Source organism: Pseudorca crassidens, chromosome 9, assembly GCF_039906515.1.
Source record: "Pseudorca crassidens isolate mPseCra1 chromosome 9, mPseCra1.hap1, whole genome shotgun sequence".
Taxonomy (NCBI): domain Eukaryota; kingdom Metazoa; phylum Chordata; class Mammalia; order Artiodactyla; family Delphinidae; genus Pseudorca; species Pseudorca crassidens.
This window is the reverse complement of record NC_090304.1, coordinates 56,224,956-56,241,162: the sequence shown is the minus strand read 5'-3', so window position 1 is coordinate 56,241,162 and position 16,207 is coordinate 56,224,956. Positions and strand designations below refer to the sequence as shown.

The following is a 16,207-nucleotide window of genomic DNA, read 5'->3' as shown; positions in this document are numbered from 1 at the left end:
ATCCAGAGAGCATCCAAAACTGCTCATCTTGGTGATCTTCTTTGAGCAGTGGAGGAGCTGGGTTAGGGCCTTTCCTCTGATTGACTAACATGTGTCCACCCATTAGATAAGGAGACAGAAAGGCAAGGATCATGTTTTGTTACCCAGAGATGACCTGGCTTTAGAATCATATTTTCTTCTTGCTTACAGATCCACAAAGCCTCAGCCACCATTATTGAGCCAGCGGGCGAATCAGACAACCCTTTGCGGTTTACCTCTGGGTTGGTGGTGGCCCTGGATGTCGATGCAACCCTGGAACATGTTCAGGATCCTCAGAGCACTGTGAAGGTCCAGGTCTGTCAGCTTTTGGTTCCCATGGAGCTTCTAAACTGACTTTGTGTTGGAACTTTTAACTTTAGCACCCCTGTAATCTCTACCTGAGGGACAGAAACTGGGGAGAGAAAAGAGATAAGTTTTTATGGACAAGAGCCTGGGCGTGAATCCCAGCTCTACTGCTGAGTATGGTCTGGAGGAAGTTACTTTAAACTCTGAACCTTAGATTCTGCAACTGACAAATAGGAATAGTTGACATTGAAATGAAGTGATGTGTATAAAGTTCCTGGTCCCCAGTAAGGGTTCACTAAATGACAGGGCCGCTTCTATTCTTATAATGTGAAGTTAAGACTTGGTATTTTCAGGGCTATAAACAAACTGTAATAAGTCCTTTTCCGGTTGTAGGTGGGTCAGCTTGGTGAATACAGTTTATGGGTGGGAAAAAGTAGTCACTAGGGAGTATTCTTTCCAAGTTAGATGGATGTACTAGAGAGACAGGAGAGATGCAGTATAGGCACTAAGCAATTTAACAGTCAGTAGTTAAGCCCCACTAAGAGTCCTACCCATTTACACCCCCTCCCTCCCTCCCTCCCTCCCTCCCTCCCTTCCTTCCTCCCTTCCATCCATCCATGCTTACTCTACTGCACATGCTGAGTGCTAGGCAAGCATGTCAGAATTCATGCCCTGAGGATGCTTAGTTTCAGTGAGAGACAGACAAATGGACAGGCAGTTGTAAAACAGAAGTTCAGTCATCAGTTCCAACAGGCACAGGATGAATTAAGAATGTTATGGCCTCTTATTAAATCCTGATTGCTCACACAACATAGATCTAACTTTGGGAGCCACTTGCAACACTGCCTCCTGAAATGAGACCTAACTTTTTAAATAACCTGACCTATTCTCAAGACTAAGAGACTGGGACTTCCCTGGTGGTGCAGTGGATAAGACTCCGCGCTCCCAATGCAGGGGGCCCGCATTTGATCCCTGGTCAGGGAACTAGATCCCACATGCATGCCGCAACTAAGAGTTCACGTGCCTCAACTAGGGAGCTGCTTGCCGCAACCAAGGAGTCCGCCTGCTGCAACTAAGTGTTACTGAGTTCAAGCTCACTCTGCTCACTGCACTACAGGCCAGTGAATCGGGAGATGAGGTGTTGAGACAAGGAATACGACTTTATTCGGAAAGCTGGCAGACCAAGAATATGGCAGACTAGTGTCTCTGAAAAACCATCTTATCTGGGTTTGGATGCCAGTTTCTTTTATAGAACAGAGAGGGGGAGGAGGTGAGGAAGTAAAGTAAAAAGGCCATAAGTTTTGCAAATGTCCCCTGGAATGGCTAGCCTCAGGGAGGGGATGGGTTAATTTCTTCTTTCTTGCAGCCACCCACAGGTGGACAGGGTCAGGATGCTTCCCCCAACAAAGGCACTTTGGTTTAACATTCAGGCAGAGGGACAGGGTTCCCCGAGGCAGGCCGTTATGTATAGACAGTATCCTTTTAGTGAACAACAGCAGGAAAGCAAAGGTTAAAGTAAAAGAAACAGGTCCAACATGTAGCCAGATTTGGCTCTTCTCTGTTACATAAGGAGCCCACGTACGGCAACTAAGGAGCCCGCGAGCCGCAACTAAGACCCAGCACAACCAACCAACCAACCAACGAAATAAATAAAGAAAATAAAGATTAAAAAAAAAAGAAAGACTAAGAGACTGGTTCAGTGAGATAATGGACCGATCTACCGACTTAGCTTCTGGATTGTGAAGCTTCTTAGAAGTTTCAAAGGCAGGAATGAAGGGGAACATAATACACCACCCCAAAATAAGCCTTTTTGGCCTAAGGATTATTTTGGGATGATTATTTTTGAGAGGCTGTAGACTGGAAACAGAGTAGAATTGCCCTTTTGTGAGGGAAATTTACATTTATAAGGGAAATCTCCATTTGTAAGGTATCCCCCTCTCGGTACCAGAAAGGGAAGCAAGACTAAATCTCTAGAAATTCATCAGTGAAAACTATGCCAACTTAAATTTGCATAACACTCGTACCCTTGATTATTGTGTTTTACCTGATAACCTCCCATAACAGGCTCCCTTCCTCTTCAACATCTTTCTTTTGTTTTTAGCTGAATATGGTATTTAAGGTGATGGCTTGGTTAGTTTCAGGGAGTTACTCAGTTTTCCTAGGTCTCTTCCTTATATAGAGGAGACATATTTGTTATTAACTTCTATTTGTTTTTCTCCTGTTAATCTGCCTTTTATTATAGCGGGGTCTCAGCCAAGAACCTAGAAGGGTAGAGGGGAAATTAATTTTTCTCCCCTACAGGGTTATTTCCAGTTTTGGCTACTATAAAAACATTCTGCAATATACTTAAAAAAATATATATATATATACACACACACACACACATATATACATATGTGTGTATATATACATGTGTGTGTGTGTGTGTGTGTGTGTGTGTGTGTGTGTGTATATATATATATAAATTATAAAGAATACTATGGAGAAGCCCTTAATTTGTAGAGTGTGACTAAGGAAGAGAAAGACTTTGTGGAGATACTGTTACATGGATGAGATAAAGGATGATTAAGAGCAAAGGATAGAGGTATTCCAAGCAGAAGGAATATGAATAAAAGTTAGGGATGCAAACACCTGCAGTAAGTACAGAAAAATAGCCTGGAGCAGGCAGGGTCGGCTTCCTGGAAGAGAGTCAGGATGAATCAGGCCCTGAAGACGGTTAATATTTACCTATGGTGACAGTAGAGGAAAAAAATCTTCTGGCTTCCCAGCAGGAATTATTAGAAATCATGAGACCTACAGAGAACTAACTCTGAGCTGCAGTTTTATTGGACGGCAGTTTTTTGTTTGTTGGTTTGTTTTCCCCTGTCTACCGAAAAAAAATGCACAACGTAGAATTTGAGAGTTATGTTTTTTTTGGCAGACGTTCTTAGATTGCAGGTATAGATTGTCGCAAGCCTGGGAGACAGCATCTCAGATAAATGCTGAGAAAACTGTTCCGAAGAGGAAGGGGGAAACCAGGATATATAGGAGTTTTTGCAACACCACCAGGTAGCCGGAACAAAAGACTACTGTTAATAAAAGAAAACTAGATAGCTCAAGTTAAGGAATTTGGCACTTTTCTACATAAGGGAAGATGCAAGAGTCTGGACTCATTGAAATCATTCCTTTGATATGCACCTCAGCTCTCTGGGGCCAGTATCCTGTGTTTCCTCTTCCCGAGTTTCCTCAAGCTGCACCATTTGGGGTGGCTGCAGTTTGATGACTGCGGTCATTCCTTGTTTCCTTCCTCAGTTCCCTCAGGGCTCACTGCTGGAGGGCGGCTGCGGTTGCTGATGGCCCAAAATCCTTTGTTTACTGATGTGGTGGGCAATGTTTTATTTCTCAGCCCCAAAGTTAGTGGTTCTCCACCCTAGCTGTACTTTAGAGTTATACAGAAAGTGTTAAAAAGTACTGATGCACGGGGCCTCAGCCTACACCAGTTAAATCAGAATCCTGAGAGTAGGGCCCATGACTACCAGTATTTTTTATTTAAGAGCTCATAGGTGATTCTAATGTGCAGCCCGGATTGAGAAGCCCTGTTTCACATTGTCCCTGGAAGAAGTTCGCTGACCAATTGAGCATAAATGAGATTGCAGGTATAGATAATTTTAAGGATCACCTGCTACACTCTACTGAAAGATCACCTTCAGAGTAGCTCTACTACATGCATGGCCAGACTGTTTGGATACCTCTGCAGGCTGGGAGATGAGGAACTCGCTGCTTAGTCATGGGACAGCTCTGACAGTAGGAAAGCATTGTCCAGTTCAGCTACCATGCCCCAACACTTCCGGACAGATGAGATTATGGGGCAGGTGGGCTGAGACATGCCTCCCCAGAGTTTCAAAGTTGAAAGACCTGTGTGGTCCCTACTTTACCCCTATCAGTGTATTCCCATAGCCCAGGACCTATGTGTTTGTAGGATATGCTTCATTTGTTCATTTAGCTCATTTGTACACTGTGCAGTATATAATAATAGGCCCTCTACACAGATAGCTGTGAGGTCCCCCTGGGTGTTGAGGAGAGCTCTTTGGCAGCTTGTAAGATTTGAAGAACTGGCCAGTGATTTGAGCACTGAGCACTGTCTCTGTAGAAAGAGACAGATAAACAGCTTCCTAGCTGCTTATGATCTAGTGGAGAGTTACAGAATTATTCTTAATCCTTGGTAGTTGGTGATGGATCCTGGGCCATGATATGATTTGGAGCCAGAGGAAGGAGAGTCATTCTGATGGGGGTGTCTGAGAAGGCTTTTCACATCAGGATTAATATTTTAACCTATCCATGTACTTAACAGAGGCACTTTATTCCTGTCCCTCATTCACCATGAATTCAGGAAACATTTATCACATACTGCTTTGTACTGGGGAGGGGGTAGAGAGATTTCGACAGTGTTGTCTTCCCCTCCAGGAGCAGTTTTGTATGAAGGGTAGTGTCTTCTTTTCCTCCTGTTTTGGGGTTCACAGCAGATGTCACCAGCAATTCTGTTAAAAGCTCATGGCTCTTCTGCCTCTTTTTCTCATTTCTGTCACCTCTTAGGTCTCATATCCAGATGGCCAAGCTCAGATGATCCACCCTAAGCCGGCAGACTTTCGGAATCCCGGCCCAGGGCGGCACCGGCTTATCACTCAGGTGTACCTCTCCCACACTGCCTGGACAGGTAAGGAGTCAGTGGGCCAAGGCTTTTTTTTTTTTTTTGTAGTTTTAAAAATACGTGATTGAACCAGGCCTGCTGAGGGTTGAACTTGATTTCTTAAGGAGCCTGAAAGCAGTAGAATGGAGTCTCATTGAAAGAACTGTGGGCTGGACACCCGGAGACTATTTTCTTATCCTAACACTGCCACTGACTTGCTGTGTACACTTGGGCAAGCTACTCTCCCTTCTGAATCTGTTTCCTCACCTTTCAAATTAAGATAACAATTCTTTACTACTTAATTCTGAGGACTATTCTGTCTGGAAATTAAAGTTTTATATTTCTTACCAGAAATTTAAAATCACTCTTTTTTGTATATGAACAATACAGTTCATTCCCCCAGAACAAGTAAAATGACAACTGTTCTTGCCTTCCCTTCCCACATGGGCTGGTTTGTGCGATAATGCAAAGTAAGGTGATCTATTCCTATTTTACCCTCCCATACAGCAACTGAGAAGAACCTTGATAATTTGAGAAAACACATGGAGGTTACATAAGTATTTTTCTTTCATTTGTAAAGAATAAAACGAGAGAATACAAGTGCAATGACATTACGCTTCCAAAGCCTGTAAGGCTGCTTTGGAAACTGAAAAAGACTCAGTCTGCAGAACCTAAAATGTGGGAGAGAATTGGCCTCGGTGGTGTTGCCTAAGTCATTGAAGGTGATTCAGAAGCATGGTTGTTACTGGAGAAGGTGTTCAATACCACCAAATCTGGTTTATTTTAGAAATAGGTGGACGCCTTCTGGAATTTTATTTCATTGTATTTTTGAATACACGAGTAACTGTTTATTGCCATTATTAATGGTTTTCCTCTGTCAAGGGTGTTAGGCAGGTGTAGATGACTTTATAAAGTTTTCACAAAGAGGAAGTGGTGCTGTTGAGTGTCAGGGCAGCCCCTTCGGGGGTCCAGCGGGCCTGGCAAAATTGAGGGAGCAGATCCAGCAATGCTTGTACAGAGAATCTGCCTCCCTGAGTGTCCCTCAATCCATATCCTTGCTGCCTGGAGTGTTCTGCACTGTTTGCCACAGTGCAAGTCCACAGAAACGTAGAGTTCCTTATTTTAATCTCTTGTGGTGAAGGGATCCTAGATATGGGGAAAGAAATGCTGTGGGACAGCGTTGTTTTACAGGGTTAAGACTGAGGGAAGCAAAACAACATGTTAGAGCTCAGAAGAGCTTGAAAGGTAGGTTTTGAGGGGCATATTGACTTGCCCCTGGTCACACAGCAGGTCATTGCCTGAACCAGGCCTACAATTCGGGCTGTCCTGAGCCTGAAGAATTGTAATTCATCCAGGATCACCTCCTCTGAGAGGTTGCTACCTAGTCACAATTACAAATATCTATTTTAATTCTCGGCTCAGCACTTACTAGTGTCAGATGTTTTCTCATTTGTTTATTGACTTTCTCTCCAATCGGAATGTAGGCTCCTTGAGAACAGGGGACTTGCTCGTCATCTTTAACCTCTGTGTCCCTAGTGCCTGACGTGGAGTAGGTGCTCAACAAATAATGAAAACTGAATATAGGATTTTAAATTTGCAATTAAAATTCATTTAATTCTTAGACAGCTTTGTGGTGGGAATTAGTATTCTGCTCTTAATTTTGTAGATGCGTAAGTGAAGGCCCATGTAGCTGAATAGTAATGGCACTGAGGCTGGCACACAGATTTCCTAACTCCTAAATCCCTTGTTTCTTTCACTGTACCATCCTCCCATCTGACCTGGGACACTAAAGTGAAAATGTGTTCTCATTCTGAAGGTGCCAGCACCTCTTTCTCCTAATCCAGGAGATGGTGCCTGGTATTGGTAAGGAGTCCTCCATCTAGTCCCTCAGCTCCCTACCAAGGGCCTCTCCTTTGGGAGACAGAATGCTGCCAGGTCACAAGGTTTGAGTCGCATAGACGAGTTTCCAAATTCTGCCTTACTTGCTGTGTGATCCTGAGAAAGTTATTTAACCTCTCTATCTCATTTTCCTTTAAGATTGGAGTAATAATATATACCTCATAAAGACATATTCTTCCAAGCATGATAAATAGGTTGCATGATTTGTCCCAGATGATCTTTTGTCTTTTTCCCACTGTCTTTTCCCTCTTGTTTCTTCTCCCTGCTCCCTTCCGCTGCTGGCAGTGGCTTGAATTGCCACTCTTCCCACGTGCTGGTGAGAAAAGGCATAATGACCAGATGGAGTTTAGTCCTCTGACCTGGGTTTAGTCCTCTGACCTTAGCAGTATTTGGCTCCTGAAAGTACTATGAGAGCCAGGGCTAGATTGTGGTTTAGGGGTTGGCAATAGCCATCCAGGACAAGAAAGGAGAGCGTAGTGGGAGAGCTGATACTGGAGCCTAGTACCAGAAAGCAGTGCTAGTTTCATTACAGATACACTCCAGGCTGGTAAAAGGCCCCACGTGAAAAGGTGATGCTGAGGTTGGTTGCTCTCTGGGGTTGGCTAGGTTGCTCTGGTTGCCTGCCAGCCTTTCCCTTCCTGGAGGACAGCAATCTAGTCTGTATTCTGATCCCTAGGGAGAAGTCTGGAAGTAGCCAGGAACACATCTGGGGAGGCATTGAGAAGTCCTGGGACCTTTGCCCTTGTTCATTTAGATCCATCCAGCCCTCATTCCTGCCCTGTAAACCTCTTAGCCTTGGGCTCATCTTTAATACTTACACCTTTCATGAGATTACCCAGTCACACAAAATCAAGGCGGACACCCAAGCTAGCGGTGTTCTTGGCCTCTGCACTTGCCCTTAGGTTTTTCTGAAATCCTCTCCCCCTTCTTTATGGAAGCCACATGGTGAATAGAAAGATTAGTTGCTTCAGTTTATGAACTAAGCTCAAATTCTGTCACTGGTGTGGATTTGGGTAGTCACTTAGAACCTCTCAGAGTCTTGGGACTTTTTTGGGATTGTGACAGTCTTTCTTTCATGGTGTGGCAGGGTAAGAACTCTTGGAGTTATGTGCTTGGCACAGAGCAGGTGTTCCATTCCAAAGCATTCCTGAGCTCCCTCCTCAGTACTTCTTACGGACTCGAGTGTGCACTGTGCTCCAGTGCAACTGTCTCTGCCTCCTCAGCCAAACAGCAATTTGAGGGAGGTCTTATTTATTTTTGCTGGGGCCTGCCACATGAAGACACCAGATCAGTATTGTAATGTCATGTCATGAAAGAACGGAAGGTTCAGTGACGTGATTTTAGGTCCCTGAAATATATTCCTGTTCAGTAGTGAGAGTTTTCTGTCCAAACTATTTCCTTAATGAAAGGCTTCCTCTCCGCTAATGCAGTAGAGTCCACTGTGCATGTAGCCCTCAGGCCTGAGATCAGCTGTGGAGAAAGGCACGATTATCTGGGTACAAGAATTGGCCACATGCATGTACTTTGTGACCCTCTGTCTTGAGGCTGGAAGGCCTCTGTGGAAGAGGCCTTTTTAGCTTGCTCTCTGAACATCTCAGCAGCATGGCTCTGAGCTGCGGGGAGCCCAAGAGACCGGAGGAGGAGGTAGCAGTGGCAGAGAAGCAGCAGTACATGTGCAGGCTTAGGAACAGCCTCACAATATTCAGGCTGGAAAAGTGTTTTTGTATGCTGATGGGGGAAAGGAGGGACGCAGACAGATGAAGAAATGTTCTTGAAACCCTACTGCTTCTATCTTTGATGTTGCTTTTACTTGACATTTCATCCCAATTCCTAGGCGTTGCCCCATCAGAGGATTTTTGTCTTTTTTTTTTCTAGAACCGTGCCAGGTGGAAGTGAGACTGCTGCTGGCCTACAACTCCAGTTCACGCATTCCAAAATCCCCCTGGATTGAGGGTGGTGAGATGTCATCCCAGGTGGAAACCGGCATCGAGGGCACCATCCCCTTCAGCAAGTCTGTAAAAGTTTACATAATGCCCAAACCCGCAAGGCGCTGAGTCACAAGTAGTCTTTACAGCCGTGGCCTAGAAGGCCCTTCTTGGGGTCAGAGTGAGCCAGAAGCCTGGAACATTTCACCTGGACATGGTATATAGGCATAAGGAAGAACATGTGACCCTTATAGTCTTACCTGGTATCAAACATTGGATAAATTATTTTGCATTAAGAAAACAAAAACCTTCAAGTCTATCCCATCCCCCACCCCCTACCTCCCTAGCCTTGCCCCCAGTAAAGTTGAGACACCAAGCTGTTGTAGTTCCTGGTCCTTAAAGAAATCTGTGTGGCTATAGGTTCAACATTTATACCGCAGGCCTACATTCTTCGGGTGTGAAACAAAAAGATCCAATTTTCTAGCCCCTTCCAAAGAACCAGTTATTGGAGCCGTAATCTTATTTCTTAAAGCAATAGTCTGTTTGCCAGGGCCAACTCCAAAGCAGCTTTCACAGCTGTACTTTTTCACCACCGACAGTTCCTGAAGGGCCCTAGACTTTCATTATCTTGCTGAGTCTCCTTCCTTAACTCAGGCAATAGCTGGCCAAGGACTGAATGAACAGCTGAAGAATGAATCACTTTCATCCCTCAGGGAAATTCTTGATCTTGCCTGCCGTTATCCTTAGAACAAAAATATGAGAGAAGGGCCATATTTTACAAAAGAAACCAGGATTATGGGAAAGAGGGACCTAGTGTAAGAAACAAAGTCATTTCCCACTACTCTGATGACTCCAGCGTTGGAGCTGCGTGTGAGCTGAAGGTGCAGCAGGGGTCTAAGAACAGTAAAGGCTCCAGAGATGTGAACCACGTGAAGGCCTGTGCTATGTTCTTTACCTGTCATTTTATCCTTGCAACAGCCAAGTGAGACTAAGAGGTTAAGTCACTGGTAGGAAAACTGTAATAACACCTTTACTCGTTCAAATCCAAGATGATTCCAAAGGCCTGAGCTATACCATATGGAAAAGAACCTTCAAATTTTCTCTCTGTGCCTCAGTTTTTTCATCTGTAAAACAGAGGTAATTATACCTTAAGTGTTGTTGAATGGGTTTAATTAAATAATGCTTGGCAAATCTGAATCTGTGGCCAGTCTTGATCATATTTGGTACTTGGAAAGCTAATAAAAATAATAAGAGCATACAATTACTCAGAGGCAGAGCTGGAATTTGAATTCAAGCATGTTTGACTTTTGGTTTAATATACCTAATGTGTGCCCAGCAGTGTTGTAAGCCATTTACATGAATTAACTCATTTAATCCTCAAAACTACCCTATGAAGTAGGTACTGTTACATTTATTCTATAAACAAGGCAGTTGAAGTTCAGAGAACTTAAAGAAACCAGGATTATGAGAAAGAGGGATCCACTATAAGAAATAATATTGTGAACTACATCTCTGATGACTACAGTGTTGGAGCTGCCTAGTTGGCCTAGGACACACAACTAGTAAATGACAGAGCTGGGATTTGAACCCAGGAAGTCTGGCTCTGGGGGGTTATAACTGCTATAGAGGGACTAAGGGAAGAAGATCACCTCCGTGGGATTTACTTTTCTCGTGTGCTCGCCTGTTTAGTACATCTCAGTGATGTGCCATCAGCGGGCTCTCATGTGTCAACAGATGGCCTAAAGAAAATTGCCTGCCTTGGAGATAAAATGAATCTTAAAGCCAGGCTGAACCATACCATGGCCCTGACACAAAGCACCTAATGATGATTACTGAGTTGAAGCACAGATGAAAACATCAAGACTCATCGCTGCTAACTGAGCCTTTGATGCCATAGCTATAGAAAGCCTTCCAAGGGAAGAATATGCTGAATCCTTTTCAGATAACACTACTCCTTTTATAAAAATCCTTCTGGGTCATTCCCCATTTTACAGGTGGGGAAACGGAGACTTAGAGGTAATGTCTTTCTCCTAAGGGGCAAGGGCGGGATTTGATCCCTAGGTCTTAAAACCCAAAATAGTACTTTTCCCACCAAAGGTGGAGAAAAACACGAAGGGGCAAAATTTACCTTAGTATCAGGATAAGTTTTTAAGAATTGAATGGGCTGCATTAGGAGATAAGGAGCTTTCCATGCTGGATGTGTTCAAGCAGAGGTTGAACAAGCTCCTGACAAGTTTGTTGTAAAGGAATTCAAGTATCATATGAGCAGTTGGGCTTAACCTTTTAAATTCCTTTTACTATGAATTCTCTGTGAATTATGAGAATCTTGATTTTTCTGACAAAGACCTGGAAGGGAGCATAAAGATGGCTCCGGTGTGGCACCCTCATTTATAAGTGAATGTCCAAGCCCAGAGAGACTGGGTTAGTAGAAGCAAGTCTGGAACCCAGGCCTCTCAGTCTAATATGGTTTTCATGACAGGGATCTGTTGTTATGCCTTTTCAGTGGCCAACCATGTACCTCGTCAAAGCCAGAAACTGTCACATTGGACTCTATCCTTACGCCTCATATAAAACCAGCCATCAAGTCCTTTAGATTCTGCTTCCTTAAATGTTTCAATTCTCTTCTTGACTCGGTGTTTCTGTCCTGATGCAGCCTTCATCATCACTCCTAAGGTACGGGATTAGCTTCCTAATGAGCTGCCTGCTTCAAATCTTGCCTTGCCCCCCTCGGTCTACTCTTCGCACAGCTGCCAGAGTAATCTTTCTAAAACCCGGATCTGATCACACCATTCCCCTGCTTTAACCCCCTTTAAGTGGGTCACTTCTGGCCCCAGGATAAAGTCTAAACTCCTATCCTTGAAGGCTCTTTATGCCCCTTGTGTCCTCTCCAGCCTCATACTCCGTGTCCCAAACATTCTCTACTTCTCCAGCTGTAGAGGATTATCTGTAGTTATTCCCAATACTTACCATGCTCTCTCTTGCTTCACACCTTTGCACTTGCTGAGCCCTGGAATGTGCTCTTCAGATTGTCTCCTATGGTTCTTTTCTTTTCATTCTTCCGGACTGAGCCTCATTCTGCAACCTATCTGTGTCTCCTGTGGGCTTGGTGCGTTGCACAGCCTCCTATACATTCTTCAAGCGTGGTATTTATTGCAGGTTCACAAATGCCAACCCCTGAAGCAGGTAGGCAGGGGAAAAAAAGGGGTCAGGTGGCTTTGTCAATCTAATAAATGCATCCTAGGTAATTTTCATGAATGTATTTTTCAAAATTATGAAAAATAATAATCCTTGTACAAATTAAAAAAGGGGGGGGTGTCAAGTGACCTGGAAGAAGATAACAGAGACTTGAGGAATCAGCACATTCTCTATCAGAAGAAGACAGTTGCTATTCAGCTCCACTCAGTTGTTCATAGGTATGGGCCTGGTGATGTCAGATTTTCTGATTCTTCCAGAGAAGTCAGAAACCTGCATTTTCATGTGAAAAATAACCACGTTAAAAATTTTGGTAACTAAATAAAGTAAATGTTAAAATTACTCTGAGACAAACAAAACCTGTCTCCAGGTAGATTTGTGCCAGTTTGAAACTTCTGCATCGTTACTGCATATTTACATGTCTGTTTCTTCCAACCAGTCTGTGAATAGCTAGACCTTAAGAATGTCTGTGTTGTATCCCCAGCATAGCTCCCGGCACATACCAGGCAAGGAAAGAAGGAATGAGCCCGTGAATCCAGAGCAAGGTTAGCTGTACCATGACATGCCTGCAAAACCCAGCCCTGAGAGTCAGGTTTCTGAAAGGACTTTATATTTGGCTTTGACATGATTGACCTCAGCAAACGGAATTATGGAGAAAGTACACACCTAGCACTTGGCAGACTGCTCGTCTTAGGAACCGCTCAAGCTAGAAGAAATTTAAGTGTGGGCAGAGTGAGGGCTGTGCAAGCAACTTACAAATTGAATCAAAGGGTTTAATGATTAAGACATGGGACTAAGTATAGTGTCATGGAAAAAGAGCTTCTCTCCAGGCTCTGCAAATTTCCAGCACTGACCATGCAGAACAGATTCAGAAGTAGGGGCTGTCAGCAGGTTCTATACAAAGTTTAATAACCTCACTGTCAGGTACTTCTGTCTCAAAGAAGTTTGTACTAAGTTCTGTTTAATGTAGAGACAACTCACTTAGGAACATTGATTACACCCACACCTAATTCAACACCCACTGGAGCTGTCTCATCTTACATTTGACAAAAAAAATTTTTTTATTGCATCAACCAGAGAAAGTCTAAATTTTATCAAACATCCTTCCTAGCTATATAAGTGTCTGGCTTTATGAGCTGAGGGAACTGAGATCTAGAAACATCCTGTCATCTGACAAATGGCTGGTTGTAGAAAGGGCACTGAGCAAGACCTTCTCAGACCTCTAGGCTGAGTCTCAGGTCTGTGAGGATCTCTCTCCCACGGGCCTCCTAAGGTGATAGAAAGAGATCAGGACACAGCATTGGGTTCTAATCCTGCCTTTGCCACTTTCTTGCTGGGTAAGCTTAGAAATTAGATCACTTTCCATTCCGATGGGCTTAGCTCATCTTTTCTTGCCAGGCCACATCTTAAGTTGCTGTTCAGTCTATGGATTGGCTGTCCTGAGGTCAGATGCCCAGTGGGGCCAGTCAGGCAACAGGATCATGTGGAGCAAAAATCAGCTTTCTGGGCTGTGGCTTCAACAGGGGCTGGGGTGGAGCAATTTTATTTAGTTATGACCATGATAGACACCATACCTAATAAAGAGTTCCCAAATGTTTGGTGAATAAATGAACCTCTTCTTGTTCTTTAAGACTTGTGTTATGTCCTTAGTGATGTCTTCCCTAATTTTCCTCCCATTCTGGTAGGATAAGTTAGTCCACCCTTTGTGCCACCACTGGACCTTGTAACTAGTATAATGTTAGCACACTGTATCATTACTGTCTTGTTTATTTGTTTCTCTCTCACATAACTCCTGAGGGCAAGAACTATATCATTCCTGTACCCCTAGGATCCAGCAATAATTGGTCATAAGAATATTAGTAAGAGACTCTCAGTAAATGAATATAAAAGAGAAGTACTGAATAAATGAGAGAATAGAGTAGATAATTCCTTTGGGCTCCAACATTCTATGAATCTGTGAAATTATAAGCTGATATATTAAGAACCATAAAATGAAACCAGTTAGCTTTACACAGCAGCCCCATTAGGAGAAAGATACAATGGTTTCAGTTTATTGAGTCCTTACTACATGCCAATGTGCCAAGACTTTCTATGAATTGCCCAACTTAACACCTATGATAACTGCAGGTACTAATATGATCCCTATCTGACAAATGAGAACAGTGAAACTCTGAGAGATTAAATAAATGCCCAACCGGTGAGTGGCCGTGAAAGCCACAGTTCAAAGCCAAGGCTATCTGACACCAAAGCTGATACTCATAACTCTTTAAAGAGGGGGAAAAATGAAAAATAAGGTAATGCTGATTACTATTATAATTCTGTCAGTCTATTCTAAGGCTTCACAAAGGCCACCTGGTATTTAATAGAGCAAAGGCTATCCATGCCAGTAGGGACCATTAAAAGGCATTTAGTCCAGCCCCATCATTTTATAGTGAGGGAATCTGAGGCAGAGAGAACTGTCTGGCAAGGCTCAGGTTTAGTTAGTAGAACAGCCTGCCTAGAACCCTAGTATCAAGGCATAGCTCCTTTTACTGTTATTGAAATGTTGCCTCAGTTCATTCAGGGCTCTGCTCATATGTCACTGCACAAAGACACTTTCCCTGACCACATATCTGAAATAGCCCCTGTCACTCTTTTTCTTATCTTGCTTTATTTTTCTTCATAACATTCTACTTATATTATGTATTTGTTTACTTGTTTATTTTGCCCACTAGAATATAAGCTTCATGAGCACAAGACTTTTATTGCTGTTTTTCTGGAGCCTATAGCAGTGCCTGGCATATAAGGTACTTAATAAACATTGGTTGAATTGATGACTAAACATTCCAAAGCATCAATTGCAATGTGATTTTAATGCACTGAAACTTTTCTTTGGCTTACAAACTTCAAGTCAGAAGGCTTTCTTTATTTTTGCCTTTATTTTCGCTTACTTCTGGCCTAACATTTGCCACAATATTAAACTTTGGTAAACTTCTGTCTCCTCCCCTGATTTTCAGCCCCCACCCCCCCAGGACAAGGACCTTCCCTAAGTCATCCATGCATCCCAAAGCCTAGCACAGGACCTGGCACGGGCAGCTGTTCAAAAATGCTTGGGGGGGCTGGAGTGGACAGAGGTAAGAGTGACAGTCACAGGCATCATTGCTTAGTGATTTATTCTCTTAAGGCTCCATCAGCAGGTGGAATGGAAGACCCCTCCCACCCTGATGCCTTGGGTAACCAAGGCATTATATTCCTTCACTGCCTTCTCTGTCTGGAGGACCCGCACATCAATGCCTTTTTTCTTGAGGTATTCCACAGTTGATGGGGGTACCTGGGAAGAAGGAAAAAGATGAGTAAATCAGGGGGAAAGGCCCCCAGGGTTTCTTTTCCTGCTATGAGGCAAGTATATTCTACAGAACTGGACAGTGACAACCATCACTCCTCAATCACCCAGCGTGTCACCAGCCCAGAATTTGGCAGTGAGTCCCAAGGAGTCAAAAGCCTTCTAAGAAGTTAACAGAAGTACCATGAAACATGTGCAGACAGCTCAGGTGATACGGAAACTGGAAAGAGCATGGATTTTGGAGTCAGTCTTGAATTTAAGTCCTTACTAGCATTGTGACTTTGGGTAAGTGAATTAAATTCTCTGAGCCTTTGTTTCCATGTATGTAAATAGGGATAACAATACCTGCTTACAGGGTTGGTATGAGAATGAATTCAGCTAAGGTATGGAAAACGTTAAATGTCTGAGTCAGTCCAACCTGAGTCTAAATTCTAACTTTGCTATGTACTAACCAAGAGACCTTTGAAAGTCTTTCAACTGCAATTTCCTCCCCTATAAAATGGGGACAATAATACTTAAAATCAAAGGGTTGGTGTGAGGATGAAATTTTATGAATGTACGTACACTGCAGCTCAAACGTCTTCTCAGAAAGGCCTTTCTTGATCACCCCATTTAGAGCAGCCCCTCATAAGTCACCATTTTCTTCACAGCACTTACTATGATCTGAAATTGTCTACATTTTTATTATCCATGAGGGCCATGAACCTTGTTTGCCTTGTTTAGCTTGTTGTCCCTGGTACCTAGCATAGTGTCTGCCCCAGAGAAGGTGCTGAATAAATATTTGTAAATGAATTTATATAAAAGATTCTCAAGAGTGGCAGCTATTGGATATTTTCTCAACTCTGGCTTGCCTTCAATATTATTTTAAATAGATTTTAA

The 16,207-nt window shown here is 43.3% G+C and overlaps 2 protein-coding genes across 3 annotated transcripts in view; one reads left to right on the top strand and one right to left on the bottom strand.

The window, feature by feature from the left end:
• INTS4 (integrator complex subunit 4) overlaps positions 1-10,011 on the top strand; it is a 113,217-nt gene extending 103,206 nt beyond the window's left edge. The window contains exons 21-23 of the mRNA XM_067750469.1: positions 190-333; positions 4,897-5,017; positions 8,765-10,011. Coding sequence (XP_067606570.1) covers positions 190-333; positions 4,897-5,017; positions 8,765-8,943 — 444 coding nt within the window. The 3' untranslated portion in view covers positions 8,944-10,011. The remainder of the gene's footprint in view (positions 1-189; positions 334-4,896; positions 5,018-8,764) is intronic.
• Positions 10,012-15,141: 5,130 nt separating this feature from the next.
• The window catches only part of AAMDC (adipogenesis associated Mth938 domain containing), a 33,437-nt gene continuing 32,371 nt past the window's right edge, over positions 15,142-16,207 (bottom strand). For both annotated transcript variants that reach the window (XM_067750472.1, XM_067750471.1), the window contains exon 4: positions 15,142-15,316. In XM_067750472.1, the coding sequence (XP_067606573.1) occupies positions 15,176-15,316 (141 nt within the window). In that variant the 3' untranslated portion in view covers positions 15,142-15,175. The remainder of the gene's footprint in view (positions 15,317-16,207) is intronic.